Genomic DNA, 15,819 nt, shown 5'->3' with positions numbered 1-15,819 from the left:
ACACACACAACTGCACACATCCATATTTTTTTTAAATTGTGAAATCAGGGACACGCCTCAACTACGAAGGCAATGAAGAGGTAATTTTAAAACGCAAAGATAAATACATTAGGTAAAAATAGCTATTGTCCTTTTAAAAATGTACTTATAGATTAGAAGCTAGAAAACATGGCAGGAGAGACTTGTGGGAAAACCTTGATCTTGCCTTGCTCTCTCCCATGCCCTTTCTCCTCTACCTGGTTATTATTTTCAAGGGGACCCAATGTCTCCTGCTTATCCCAGTGCTTCAGTTGTACACTGGTTGATCTTCATTGTCTACCTGAATGGATTGAGAAGTACCTAGAATTTTAGCATACGTCTGGGTTTGTCTAACAGACTTTACAGAGCTTGGCACGGGACAGCGAGCCCGGTGGGGAAGACTCATGTTGAGTGTGGGTAGATCTGTTCATAGGCTGCAGGTCTGAGTGGAACAGTAATGAGGAAGAAGGGAGAAGGTCATACAGTGGCGACGTCTTAGTGTTGTTTGCTGTGGCGGCGATAAAAACTCAGGTGAGAGAGAAAGGGTTCGCTTTAGCTCCCCATTCCAGGTTGGAGTCCAGAACTACAGGAGAGTTAAAGTGTCTTGAATCTGAAGTGGCTAGTCATATCCACAGTCAAGAGCAGAGAGAGTTTGAAGGCATTCATCCGTGTACTTGGCTCACTGTCTTCCTTCTTAGACAGTACAGGATCCCCTACGCAGGGAATGGTACTGCCCATAGTGGGCTGCGTCTTTTCACCTCAGTTAACTCAGTTAAGACAACTTCCCTCAGACCTGCAGCACCTTGATCTAGACAACCACTGAGATTCTCTCCACCTTAGATTTAAGATTGTGTTAAGTTGGTAATTGCAGGGAACCATCACAGGTAGGTGCGACTTTTCCTGAGTGGTTTTTTCTTGCTGCTGTCATTGACCATTGACATCAGACTCCAAGCTAGTCCATCTTTCAACGGGGACTTCCACCAGCATTAAACTTACCAGCCTTCAGCCTGCGTTACTGGTCCCTCTTATTCTGGGACTTCCAGCTGCTCCAACAACTGAGTAGTGGTTGGTTTCCTCGGTTCTCCAGCCTGCAGACTGTGGGACTCTATAGCCTCTGTTCATGGGTCTAACAAGTTCTATCCCCCTTATTCATTCTGTTCTTTAGAAGAATCCCCACTAATACAAGTTGCCTCTTGTCCAACCCATGAAGCCCTTTTCTTTAGCAACATAGTTGTTACTTCTACTGCACCCAACTGTCGTCTTAGTCCTTTGACAACTTTCTCTCTCTCTCTCTCTCTCTCTCTCTCTCTCTCTCTCTCTCTCTCTCTCTCTCTCTCTCTCTCTCTCTCTCTCTCTCTCTCTCTCTCTCTCTCTGTGTGTGTGTGTGTGTGTGTATGTGTGAGTTTTAGGGATCATATGAGGTGTTTGAGCCTACCAGCAGAGAAAGGGGGAGATAGAAGGTTATGTAAATCTGGGAGCCCCCTATATGTGTCTCTTTCTTAACTCAGAGTTGGGCTTTTCAGCAAGATGACTGACTTCCTGAAGTTGTTTCTGTGGACCAGACATTTTTATACAGAAGCTGCTTTTTGATTACACGCGGAAACGCTCCTGCCTGCTCGAGTGAGTTTTTCATCTTTTGGTAGCTGGTTTTTGTTTTGTCTGTTAGCTGGCTTTTATGGATGTTATTTGAAGAGGAAAGGACCTTTTTTTATTGTTTCCTTTGGGGAGAGGCTGGATTTACTTTCTGATTCTCTAGATAGGGTTGATGTGTGTTTAGATGGAAGCCAGCAGACCCCCATGGCCTCTGATCCCAGCAGAGCCTGTGACATGATACTCTGATCTTCCTGTTTGCTTCTGGATATGTCTTGTCCAGTGTCTGTGTGACATGAATCTTATATCATAACTAATATAAAATGTTACCTTTCTTCACAGCAAATAGCCACCCTCAACATGAACTATTCTAATAATTAATATATCAGTTCCACAAAATACTCCCTGAACAGGAATGATAAATTGAACAGCCTAAACTGGCCCCTAACTCATGGCAATGCCTCTGCCTCAGCCTTACAAGTCCTAGGGTTACAGTTGCAATCACCATACTAGATAGACTCTTTCTTTAAGGAAAAAAATGTTACTAATGATAAGCTATTGAAATATATAACATAAAATTTCACAAATTTAATAAAAGAGTTCCAAGAGTAAAAGGCAATGAAGGATGAGAATTAGCAGTTTGCATAAGGAAAAAATGCAAATGGCTGATGAAACTGAACAGTTTAAAATTCTAGCAAATACATGAAAGATGAGGGTAGACTAGGAGTGCAGGGAGGCCAGTGCTAACATGCAAAGCCAGTGGGATCACAGGCGGATGGAAGCTCTGTAGGGAACAGTTTTGCAATATCTGCCAAAAGCCTTAAACATGCATATATTGCGTATTTAGGAGTCCCGTTGCTAGGAATTTCTTCTCAGGGCATAATTAGAGATGTAGGCAGGATGAGAACCTTCAGAATAATTTTGATGGAAAAAAAATGAGAAACTGTGCTGAATATGAAGTGAAATAAATATGTAAATTGTGTGCTATTCGGGGGGTAAAGAACATGCGTGTACAATGTGGAACACGTGTACTTCTGCTGTCTGTCAGTTTTAAATGCGACTGCGCTCTACTATAATTTGTATGTGGGTGCTAGGATCAGATGGGCGGCTGTGCACTTTTTATGTTATTTTGATGATCTGTCTTTTCGGTATGTTGTTTCTGTGTGGTATTGGGTGTGCAGTGCATGCGTATACATGTGCACATGGAGGCTAAAGGACAGCCTCAGCTGTCATTCTGCAGGGTACATCTGGTTTTTTTCAAACAGAGTTTCTCTCTGAAACTGGAGAAGTACTGGCCAAGCTGGCTAGCCAGTAAGCCCCAGAAATTGGCCTGCCTCTACTTCTCAGCCCTGGGATTACAAGCAAGCACATCCATGTTTGGATTTTTTTTTTTTTTTTAAAAAGATAGGTCTGGGTGTCAAGCTCAGATCCAAGGCAAACACTTTACTGACTGAGCCACACCCCCTCCCCTGCCTGCTTCGCTGTGTTCTGTAACTCATTGGTGGCACCTTATAAGAATATTGGATTAGAATATTTACTTTTACTTGTGTCATACATACATTAGATAATTCCCATTTTGCTGTCTACTTGATCTCCATAGCTTCCTGGGCTCAGCCTAGGCTAGACTGTTCTGTTTACCTAACTCGGAAATACAATTTGGTTAAGGTCAGTCTGATCACCCCTCCTGGTCCTTCAGTTGTGTTACCCCTTCATGGATCCCAGCACTGAGTTAGTTTGAACTTCATCTTACGTTTGCACAAATAACCATAATGGCACTGTCCACTGTCTTCCTGCCTCCAAACCATAATTCGTATTTCTGTTGCAGACTACTCTATCTAAAGTGCAGGTGTGAGGATGAAATTGGCTTTATTTTGTTGCTATCTTGAGCATGCTGTGTAAGTGTGAGGACTGGAGTTCAGCTCCCCATCACTCACATAAATGCCCCGTGGCCTGCCTGCAATCCCAGCACATGGGAGGTGGAGACAGGATGTCCTGGAGCAAGCTGGCTGGCTAGACTGGCCAAATGGGTGAGTTCCGAGCCCAAGGGAGAGATGCTGTTTCTGTGTGTAAGGTGGGGCCATCAAGGAAGAAACTAGATGTTAACCTCTGGCTTCTACATGTATGTGTGCACACACACGTAAGCATAAATACACAGAGGCACACATCACAGGCACATATGCCTACCAAAATAATCCAAATGTGTTGCTGTTAATGCTATTTGTTGGCTACAGGTAGTGTAAAATATTAAGTTGGTTGTCTAATGAGTCTGTGGAGTTCTCTACCCTTAGATTCTGTGGAGTTCTCTACCCGTGGAAGCTGGGGAGCTCTCTACCCGTGGGAGCTGGGGAGTTCTCTACCCGTGGGAGCTGGGGAGTTCTCTACCCATAGGAGGCTGGGGAGTTCTCTCTCCCATAGGAGGCTGGGGAGTTCTCTCACCCATAGGAGGCTGGGGAGTTCTCTCCCATAGGAGGCTGGGGAGTTCTGTCCCATAAGAGGCTGGGAAGTTCTCTCACCCATAGGAGGCTGGGGAGTTCTCTCACCCATAGGAGGCTGGGGAGTTCTCTATCCCATAGGAGGCTGGGGAGTTCTCTATCCCATAGGAGGCTGGGGAGTTCTCTCACCCATAGGAGGCTGGGGAGTTCTTTCCAATAGGAGGCAGGGGAGTTCTCTCACCCATAGGAGGCTGGGGAGTTCTTTCCAATAGGAGGCTGGGGAGTTCTTTCCAATAGGAGGCTGGGGAGTTCTCTCCAATAGGAGGCTGGGGAGTTCTCTCACCCATAGGAGGCTGGGGAGTTCTCTCCCATAGGAGGCTGGGGAGTTCTCTCCCATAGGAGGCTGGGGAGTTCTCTCACCCATAGGAGGCTGGGGAGTTCTCTCACCCATAGGAGGCTGGGGAGTTTTCTCCCATAGGAGGCTGGGGAGTTCTCTCACTGGTGTATTTCTCTCACCCATCCATGTTCCTTGACTTGTGTTTTAGCCCTTCTGCCTCAGCACTTGTATTGAGGGAATCAACAATTCCCATCTTAACTCTTTGCAAGCAACTCATTAACCAGTATATGATGCTTTATAGAGAGGATAATAATCTCATTAATAATAATAGCCTCGTTAATAATATCTAATAGGGTCATTAGAAAGAAAAAGTAGAATAATTACTCATTTTGACTTAATGATTGGGTCCTTGGTGTATGCTCAGGACCCTAATCTTTCAGGGTTTTCCTTTAATGTTACCGCCTCAGTGGGCTTCTTGCTGGTCAGTCTACCCGCTCCCATCAGCACATGCTGAGTACGTCCTGTCCTCTCCTTCTCCTTATCACCCTGTGAAAAGACACAGAGGAAGTCTAATCTCACAGCCGTCTCTCCATCCAGTTCCAGTCGTAGGCTTTGGTGTACCTTCCGGTCATCTTTCCCCTGTATGAGTAGCCAACGAATACACTGCCTGTGCTCTGCTTTTCCCACTAAGCATTTTGTCCTGGAGACACTGTGGGTTGGGATAGAGCAACCTTCCCTGTTCTGTTAGACAACTGCTTACTCCTCCATTGCACAGATGGCCCCAAGCTTAGCCGGCCCTTTGCAGATGGCCAGTGGGAATGGCTCAGAACTCTCAAACAGAGCAGTGATAAACGACAGCACACACGTTCAGTGCATTTCCAGACTCGGTTTCCCAAAGGACAATGGCTGGATTGCGTCCCATTCAAAGGAAAAATGGCACCAAGTTGCCACCTAAAGAGCTCTACTAATCTTTTAAAAGAGAAATACGCAAAGCCCCGGGACAATGTTTTCAATTGTGTTTGGAGCTTTGACAATCTGATAGACAGAAAAGGCTCCCTACATGTAATTTAATTTCTGTTGACCAGGGCTCAGCAAACTTTGTTTTCCTATAAAATGCCAGTATTTTCAGCTTTGTAGTCCAACTTATGTTGTACCAACTGCACTGTAGCACAGGAGCAGGCAAAGGCTACATAACGGAACAGACATGCCTGGCTTTCGTGGAACGTTGTTTGTAAGTGCAGGAGTCCTGTCAGAGGTAGCTTGTGGCCCATGGTGTCCCGGTCATCTCAGGGGCATCTTTCATATGTCAAAGACCCCTTCCTAGTGCTGTTTTTTCCTGTCAATTACTCAGATCCTTTCCAAATTTTCTTTATTAGTTGTTACATATTTTGTTTAAAAATCTTTATTTTTTATTTTGTGTGTATGGGTGTTTTGCCTACAAGTATATATATCACCTTTGGGGAGGTCAGAGCAGGGCATCAAATCCCCGGGAATTGGAGCTATAGACAATTGTGAGCTGCCATGTGGATTCTGGAAATTGAACCTTGGTCCTCTGGAAGAGCAGCCAGTGATCTTAACTGCTGAGCCGTCTCTCCAGCCCTCTTGTTCTCTTTTTTAATGTTTTTTCTAGGTATTCTTTATGTGTTGATCCCATGCTTCTGCTAATATAACAAACGATCTTTTCTAATTTGTCATTTGATTTTGTGTTTAGTAGTATTTTGTGAAGAGATGTTGGTGGATCATTAAAGGTAAGTGTGTGTGTATGTGCATATGTGTGTATATGCGTGTGTATGTGTGTATATGTGTGTATGTGTGTGTATGTGCATGTGTGTGTATAAAATGTGTATAGTGTTGTTATTTTTTGAGACAGGGTCTCATGTAGTTGTGGCAGGCTTCCCAATTGCTAAGATTATAACCAAACTCGATTACACTTAGCTTATATGTTTTTCCTATTCTGTGTGTGTGTGTGGTATAAGTACACATTTGTATTAGTGTGTATGTATGAATGAGTGTGTATACATGTGTGCGCTATGCATTGTGGAAGCCAGGGATTGATGTCAGGTGTTTTCTACTATTACTGTCCAGTTGATTTTCTGAGACAGGGTCTTTCATTGAATCTGGAGCTCACTAGTTTGGCTAGAAGAACTCCAAGTGTCTGCCTGTCTCTACCACTCCAGCAATGAGATTATAGGTATATACCACTTTTCCAGCTTCTTATTATTATAGGATACTAGAGACTGGGTCCGGGTCCCCACACTTACACAGCAAGGCCTTTATGAGCTGAACTAGTCCTCTAGTCCCAGCTTACAGTTTTTGTTTCACCGATAACCTGAAGATCCATCTGTGCTGACAGCGCAGTAGTGGCACAGACTCTAGCTGGAGTTTCTCGTAAGCGTGGTGTGAAGAAGGTGGTCTTTCAGTAGAAGGCCTTAGACTTCCACAGCTCAACTGAGCCGGTCACAAATTTGAACATGTGAGAAAGTGTTATAGTTTTGGGTTTTTGTTGCTGTCAGAGTACAGAGGACTTTGTGCTCTTAGATGCTGAGAGCTTCCAAAGCACTTGGTTCACGGTAAAACTATCATAAAGCAAGTCCCCCTAAATGGTGTGCTTTATAAAGTTTCTCAAAGTTCTTTATTATTTATTTATTTATTTGTAAACTTAAGAGGGATTTATTACTTGTGTGTGTGCACATGTGCACGCACATGCCGCAGTAAACATGTAGAGGTCAGAACATAGCCTGTAAGAGTTGATTCTCTCCTTCCACCATGCTGGTCCTGGGGCTCAAACCCAGGTCATCAGGCTTGGCTGCAGGCACCGTTACCCACTGAGATACCTTGTTGGTCCCATTCTTCTGATGTTATTTCCTCGTATATACATACACCTCCACACATACATATGTGATCCAGCATATACACTACTCAGATGTAAAATGTCTCTCAAAAGGCTATGTGCTGTGGGCTACATCACTGTTTGGGGTGTTGTTTTAGCATTTTCTGGAAACTTTAGCAAGCAGAGCCTAGTGGAGGAGTAGGTCACTAAAGGGTCCTTGTAGATACATTTTTCCTGGCCTCTTCCTATCTTCCTGTCTACTTCCCGTGTGCCGTGAGATAAGGTGACCTCTCCTCTGCGAACACTGACATTGCCATGATATCTGTCCAAGCAACAATGGATTGAACCCGCTGTGTCTCGGTTTCATTTCTATTGCTGTGATAAAAGCCCCTGACTAAAGCAGCTCTAAAGGAGAAAGGTTTTGTTTGGTTTACAGTTGCAGATCATAGGCGATCATTAAGGCAGTAACTTGAAGCAGCTAGACTATATCATATCCACTGTCAAGAGCAGAGAGAAAAATGCATGGTTACCTACTGCCCTGCTCACTCTTCCTCTGTTATACAGTCCAGGACCCAACCCTAGGGAATGGTGCCGCCCACAGTGGGCTCGAGCTTCTCACATCCATTAAGATCAGCAAGACAATCTTCCACAGGCAAGCCTGCTCTAGACAGATTCTCTTTGTGATTCTCTTCCCAGGTAATTCTATGCTGTATCAAGATGAAACTATGAGCCAAAATAAATCTTTAAATTGTTTATCTTAGGTATTTTGCTGACAGAGACAAAAAGCTAACAACACAATCTGTATCTATAGGCACACTTATACACTCAGACGTGTAATACAGTTATGAACATAGAGCAAATGTATTAACTGAACTTTTGGAATTTATATTCATGATTTAATTTAAATGTCACTCATGATTTAAAATAGTCATCATATTTATGATAAACACATGAGCAGGGTTCGGAGAACCCATAGTGACTCATGGTTTCTGCCCTCCAATTTCTCACTGTCGTATAGAGAAGGTAATGGCTGTATAGCTAATTATAGTAGAAGTACATACAGTGTTTCCTAGGCTGGAGGGACTGATGAATCACAGGACTCAGACAAGCATTAGGCTGTAGTCTCCAGCAGTAGTAGATCAGTCAGGGATGCATCTGAGTCTTCCTTTGCCCTTCCTTTTTTGGACCCCAGGGAAGTTGGTTTGCCTTCTGTTGCTGTGATAAAACACCATGACCAAAAGCAATGAGGAAGAGGAGGAGAGGGTTTATTTCATCTCACAGGTTATATATAGTCCATCATCAAGGGAACCCAGGGGCAGGACCTGAAGACAGGAGCAGAAGCAAATATGGAGGAATGCTGCTTGCTGGCTTGCTCAGCTTTCTTTTTTATACTGCCCACACTCACCTGCCTATGCAAAGCACCTCCCACCTTGGGCTGGATCCTCCTCCATCAAGTAGCAATTTAGAAAATGCCTCAAAGAAATGGCCAGAGACTAACCTGATCTGAGCAATTCTTTATTTTGATTTTATGTATGTGTTTTACCTGAATATACAGAGTCAGATAACCTAGAACTGGAGTTACAGAAGGCTATGAGCCACCATCAGGATGCTGGGCATCGAACCTGGGTCCTCTGGAAGAACAGCCATTGCTTTTAACCACTGAGTCATCTCTCCAGCCCTGATCTGGGCAAATCTTTAGTTGAAGTTCTCTCCAGGTGACTCTGGTGTGTGTCAAGTTGACAAAATCAAAGGAATTCACTAAGGGGAGAGAAGAGTCAGCTGTGAATTAGATAAGGACCTGGGGTGTGGAGCTTCTTGGTGGGGTGCTTACTGCCCAGAAGGTGGGAGGAGAAAGGGAAGGGCCAAAGAAGAAGAAGTCAGAGCAGGCCTGGCAGGGACATTCTGTAGTATTCCTTGTTCCCAAGATGGACAAACCAGGGGTGGAAGAGACTGAGGGATGCCTCCCTCAACATTTCAAAGAGGCCTGCAGTGTTGGTGGAAGAATTCCCTTTCCTATGGTGTGGGGCAGAATCCCACAAAGCGCCATGTGTATAACAATGGAGAACACAGTGAAGACATCTGCCAAGTCCTTCCTGATTCCACACAACCCTGCCACACTCTTTAAAGCCCATTTCAAAAGCGTATTTCCTTCCCCCTTAAAGATTGAAAACTTTGAGGACCAGAAACCTCAGGCAGAGAACATGTTATGTTGGCTTGGAGACCAGCTGACCAGGCCTGATCTGGGCCTGGCCTGGTGTGGCTGCACCTTCCTACAGTTTCCTGGGCCTGCACTGACTTCCCAGCGTGCAAATGAAACCGCCTCAGAACCTCCACAAAGGGCCTCTTCCTGCTCACAAAAACAATGACCCTGCAGGAAGCAAGATAGAGTAATACATTTATTTTTATTTATTAAAGGAAAACAACCAACAAAAGCCCTCTTCACCCCACTTCCTGGGTAATTAACAGATGTTTGCATGTGGTCAAGACCGGGTGGGTCATTGGCCAAGCGGGAAGTGACCTGGAGCAGGAAGTATTAGAGGAGAGAAAAAACAAACAGTCTCGAACTCGAGCTTGGTGTCAGCAGAAAAGCGCGTTGGTGCGATTCACGTTACACTGCCCTGAAAACCTGCTTTGAAGCCTCAGTTTGGTACCCAGTGAGTCCCCGTAAATGCCTTCGCTCTGGCGGGTTGCTTTCACTGTACTTCTCTTGGAATCCATATCTGGGATGCTGTATGTAAAAGGAAGTGTTTTCTGATGTGAGAAAAAAATTAGTTGGGCTCAAATTAGAATAGCAGTTTCCTAAGTGAGGCCCGTTAGGTAGGCATGGTGGCCCATGACTGGGACCCCAGCCCCCAGCACTCAGGAACTGGATGCGGGAAGAACAGTTGTTTAAGACCAGCCTGGGCAACATAGCAAAACCCCATCTCATAAACAAACAAACAAACAACAGTAGAAGTTAGGCCTGTGTAGCGGGTCCATGAAGGCGGAGTATGAGGTCAGCATGATTGTTTTTCTACTCTTTGTCTCAAGCATGGTTTTCCATCTCATGCACCCCACGGTCTCCGTTTTAAGTGTGGGTACCAGTACTTAACCACTATCCTAATCTGCACTAATATTTAAAGATAAAAGACTAGCACAAAGACATTTTCCCTGATCCTAGCAAAGATTCAGTAAATGAGAACCCCCATCTCTGTCTGTCTGTCTATCCATCCTTTTTTAAAAATCTATCTTTCTTCTATCTCCTATCGACCCATCTGCATTTCTTCCCATCTATTATCATCTGTATGTCACCTGTCAGTCACCTATCAAACTTCCTCTTTGCCTTCTTTCCCCCCTTCCTTCCTGCTTTCATCCCGCCCCCCCCCTTCCCTGAGAGTATTTGCACATGTGTATACAGTACAATATGTATTTCTTTGTCTGTGAACATTCTTTGGGTTCAATGTCAGGAAAGGACTACCTTGGTTTCTTTCCTTTTTCTGTGATGAAATGCCTGGTAAGAAGCAGAAGGAGAGAAGAAGGTTTCGTTTTGGTTCATATTTGAAGGGTAAAGTTTGTCATGGTAGAGAAGTCACGGCGGTGGGAACCTGTGGCTGATCAGGAAATGGAGAGCGCAGGATGTGGGACAGGACCGTCCATCTACTGGCCCACTCATCCAGAGACCCACTTCCTCCTACTGAGGGGTTTCATAACCCCTCCAGACTGGTGCGGGAGAATTGTCTGTATTCTGTCAATCATGTTTTAAATAAACGCTGATTGGCCAGACAGGAAGTATAGGTGGGTCAACCAGACATGAAATAGAGGCAGGGCGATGAGGAGAATGCTAGGAAGGAAGAAGCCCATTCCTCCCATTCCTGCCCAGACCACAGAAAGGCAAGATGTTACCTATCCGACTGAGAAAGGTACTGAGCCATGTGGCTAACATAGATAAGAACAATGGGTTAATATAAGCTACAAGAGCTAATAAGTAGCCTGAACCAATGGGCCAATCAGTTTATAACCTAATGTAGACTCTCCATGTGATTTTCTTTGGGACTTGCCGGCTGTAGGGTATCGGGCGGGACAGAAACCCTAGCAAGCCAGCCCTCATGTTATACCAGACAGACCACCAGCTGGGAACTAAGTCTTCAGACAGAAGCCTGAAGGAACATTTCACATTCAGCCTATCACAAGGGGATGCAAAGTGACTCTGCTCATGATAGATTGGGAAATGAAGGACTTGTCCAAGCTCTTACACTGTGTCTGTTCAGTGTTGGGGCATGTGACCGATGTGACATGGTTTGAGACCATGGTCTTGTAATGAATGTGTCTCCAAGGCATGGAGACAGGAGCTTTGGCAGAGACAGTCTGCTGACTGCATTAGTGGCCTGAACTCTCCAGGGGTCTTTAAAGTAGTCTATTCAAAATTTATTTCTGACCTTTCAATGTGGTTGTTTGATGTAAAGCTCTGTGTTCAGATCCCCACAGCCTTTTAAACGCCAGGTGGACATGGCAGCCTATACTTTCAGTGCTGGGAAGGCAGAGATGGGAATGTCAGGAGCAAGCTGGCTTGCTTGACTAGCCAGAAGAGCAAACTCCGGGTTGAGAGACCCTGCCTCCAAAAGTAAGGTGAACAGTGACTGGGGAAGACCTCTGATAGCTCCTCTGTAGGCCTCCATTTGTACATGTACACATATGTAGGTTCACTGCACACAAGCTCACAGGAATCTAAGAACTGGGAATAACTTGGGAAAGGATGTGTTGACTCCCAGGAGCTCTTGCTTTCTGACTGTCAGTATTTTATTTTACACGCAGGCCATGTCTGCACTTTCGGTGATAGAAAGTTCAGGAGTGGAAGGGAAAGGACATCTTCAGGGAGAAGCTTGGAGCCTGGTGGATGTGGGGGGCAGGTGAATACACTGTCAAACACGCATGCCTTCACAGCTAAATACAGCATGGAAAGAACCAAGAACATGCCTGTCAAACGCAGTGAAATCGGTTCTGTTAAAGCCATCCATGAGACTAGCATGGCGCATGCCTGGGATCTCAGTTCTTAGGAGACAGAGGCAAGAGGATCAGGAGTTCAAAGCTGGCCTGGGCTACATGAGAGCCTATTTCAAAAATACAAAATAAATTTTTTTTTTTAAAAAAAAAATCTGCCACCTTTTCCCTCTTACACACTTTCCACTGTGAAGACAGCTTACCCTAGAGTAAAGCTCATAGCCGGAGTCCAGGCTTTCTTAGATTCATAGCAATACCGGCAGGGTCAGTGGCCTAAAGGGCCCTGGTGGCTGTGTGGATAGAGGAAGGACTCTGGGCTTCCTGACAAGGTGTCTCCTCAGGTACAATGACCTTATCTGCCCTCCGCAGATGGTGGCAGGAAAATCAAGGCTGGTAGCCCCTGGGGGTAGGCACTGAGGCTGTTCAAGCCTGCCTGAGAGAGAGTGGGGCTGTTGGATCTTTCCACACAGAACAGCCAAGCCAGGACATGGCCCCTGGGAGAGGTTTGATTCTGGTAAACAGCAGAACTCATTTTCCAGCAAATAGATTTTCATTTTGCTTTTTCCCAGCGATCCATTTCTGAATTATCACTGGAATGAGGTCTGATAGGGTCACCCAGACTAAGCCTCTCTTGCCTTTCCATCCCCTAAGCCCTGACTCAATTCTGCCAGGTCTCTCTCTGCTACTGATCCAGGGTATGGCACATGCCCCCAATTTGCCCCATTCCAGTTCTCTCTCTCTCTCTCTCTCTCTCTCTCTCTCTCTCTCTCTCTCTCTCTCTCTCTCTCTCTCTCTCTCTCTCTCTCTCTCTCTCTCTCTCTCTCTGTGTGTGTGTGTGTGTGTGTGTGTGTGTGTTGCATTCACCTGTGAGGCCACATGAGAAGGCCAGCGACTGACTCTCCCCTTTATTTTGAGGAGCAGGGTCTCTTGTTGAACTCACTGATTTGGTCAGTTGCCTGGGCTGTGAGTCCCTGAGACCTACCTGTCTCTGCCTCTCAGGGCCAGAGTTATGGTGATGTGCCCCCATCTCAGCTGCTACATGGGCGGTGGGAATGCAAACTTAGATCCTTAGGTTTGTGCAGCAGCTGACACTCAACCCACTGGCCATCTCCAGCCCCCTCCACTGTCAGTATTTTATCACGTGCTATGGGACTTGAGGTTCTGTGAGGCTGAGATGGACCCAGGCTGAAGTGACTGATAGAAAGGAGTGCCCTCCTCCTGCCGCGCAACAGAAAGATGGTTCATGGGCTTTAGCCTCATGGGAGGTTCTTAATTGCCCAAGTCACGTCCCCTGTATCTGAGAGCTTAATGATTTTCCACTTTTGCTCTGGCCCATTATCAGTGAGTCTTTGAATCTGACTCATCTCAGGCTAACAGTAGATAGCACATTGTCATCAGAGGAACAAGAACTGGTTGGTTTTGTCAGTTTGACACAAACCATGTGATACAGGAATTGTCTCCACCAGATTAGCCTGTAGTCTATGGGCATTTTCTTGATTGACTGATGTGGGGTGGGGCAGCCCACTGTGGCTGGTGCTTCTCCTGGGCAGGTGATCCTGGGTTGTATAAAAAAGTTGCATAAGCGAGGTGAGCAATCTGGAGGCAAGGAGATGCCTGCAAGCCCGAGAACAGCATTCTTCCACGGCTTCGGCTTAAGTTCATGTCTTCAGGTTCCTGCCCCACTTGAGTTCCCACCCTGACTTCCCTCAGTGATGCACACATAAGCCAAACAAATCCTTCCCTCTCCAAGTGACTTTTGGTTACGTTTTGTCTAGACAATGTTTCTCAGTGTTACAGCTTTAGCTGTCCTGGAACTAGCTCTGTAGATCAGGCTGGCCTCAAACTCAAAGAGACCTACCTGCCTCTGTCTCCCAAATGCTGGGATTAAAGGTGTGCACCACCACTGCCTGACTTTCTTGGGTTTTTTAACTTTAAAAATTGTTCTAAATTTAGTGCAAAAAAAGTTGTCCCTGACCCTGCATGGAGACATGACTCCTGTCCAACGCATTCTCCTTCTTCCTCTTGATGCAGAAAACCCTGAGCGAGCCGCTCTGTACTTCGTCTCTGGCGTGTGCCTTGGTCTATTCCTGACCTTGGCCGCCTTGGTGATGAGGATCTCCTGCCGCACTGACTGCCGGCAGGGTCCCCGGAGGAGGTGCTTGCAGGACCATGAGAGTAGCAGCGACAGCAGCGACAGCGAGGATGGCAGCGAGGACACAGCCTCGGACCTGTCGGTGCGAAGACACCGCCGCTTTGAGAGGACTTTGAACAAGAACGTGTTCACCTCTGCAGAGGAGCTGGAGCGTGCACAGCGATTGGAGGAGCGCGAGCGCATCATCAGGGAGATCTGGATGAACGGGCAGCCCGAGGTGCCTGGCACCAGGAGCCTAAACCGTTATTACTAGGGCACAGTGTGGACCCCAGAACCTCTGCTGGCCACCAGGAAAGAGAGTGGGTTCTGCAGGCAGGGACGGTTTGTACAAGGGAAGCCAGCTCTGCTAATGTGTCTGGAGAGAAGCATGTGGCCGGCCTGCTTTCCCAGGGGCATGGGGGTTTGCTTTAGACTCTTACCTAGGGAGAGATAAACAACCCAAGCAGGAGCACCTGCTTTTCTAGACACCAATGTGGGAACACCAGCCCAACCTTTCCAGGTCTGGGAATGGTGCTGAGACTTCCTCTCCAACCACCTGATAACCATGTGACAAGCTGAAAGGACAGATGGTCCTTCCTACTTTCTGAGGCACTCAGAAGTTTGTGCAGACTTTCCGCTTTGTTTCCTTTACAAAAGGAAAAAAAATCTCATGGCTGGAGAGCTGGGGATATCAGGGTGAACTTGACCCAGAAAATGCAATGGAAGTGGTTTGATAGCATGATCTATGCTAATTATTTAAAGCTAATTTTTAAAATTAAAAAAATCGTGGCAACCTCTGCATTTTAACTGACACCTCAGGGATTAAAATCCTATTGTTTAGTCTAGTTCCCACCTCATTCATGAAAATGAATAGAATTTACTGCATTATGAGATGTATTGGTGACAGGATAACATCAATAACCTCAAAGGATAAAGGGTTTTATTTTTTAGTTGTTTATAAGATATGTATTGACAAGTGTATTTGAAAATGCTGCATAAAAACAAGCTGTGTGCCCTTCCATTTTGGAAAGAAGAAAAGTCTCTCACGACTTTAGAGACTCGTGCTATTTAAATAATATTTTGTTTTTTTTTTTTTAAAAGCAGTTTGGATTTCCAAGAAAAGAATGGAAACCAGAGGTGAGGATGAAAGCCAAAATTAAAATGGTATCGAAAATAAACATTCCATGAACATTCTCCTTTTGCTTCATGTCTGTCTGTGTGGTCACACATAAGCCTCTATGATCACCCTTCCTGATGGTGTGGGCAAGTATGGCCTCTACAGGACCCCTGAAGGATTAGGAATTAAAGGAGCCCCTAGGTTATAAGGGCCTTTTGTGTAGGGTACAGGATGTGGTTGAGTTATTGTTAAGCAGATAAAGGAACTGAAGATTTACCTAAGGCAAAGATAAGATAGTAATCCCGCCCCTATTCCCTGGTAGAGAGAGGCTGGTAGGGAGGGAAAGCTGGCAGGCCCTAGGGAAGGACGGGAAGAGGACTGCCATTT

At 45.6% G+C, this 15,819-nt stretch overlaps 1 protein-coding gene across 4 annotated transcripts in view; it reads left to right on the top strand.

Moving 5' to 3' along the window:
• Eva1a (eva-1 homolog A, regulator of programmed cell death) overlaps positions 1 to 15,509 on the top strand; it is a 45,369-nt gene extending 29,860 nt beyond the window's left edge. For all 4 annotated transcript variants that reach the window (XM_038318767.1, XM_038318770.1, XM_038318766.1 and 1 more), the window contains exon 3: positions 14,216 to 15,509. In XM_038318767.1, coding sequence (XP_038174695.1) covers positions 14,216 to 14,589 — 374 coding nt within the window. In that variant the 3' untranslated portion in view covers positions 14,590 to 15,509. The remainder of the gene's footprint in view (positions 1 to 14,215) is intronic.
• The last annotated feature ends 310 nt before the right edge of the window (positions 15,510 to 15,819 follow it).

This window comes from Arvicola amphibius, chromosome 2 (assembly GCF_903992535.2).
Source record: "Arvicola amphibius chromosome 2, mArvAmp1.2, whole genome shotgun sequence".
NCBI lineage: Eukaryota > Metazoa > Chordata > Mammalia > Rodentia > Cricetidae > Arvicola > Arvicola amphibius.
This window is presented reverse-complemented; position numbering and strand designations above follow the sequence as displayed.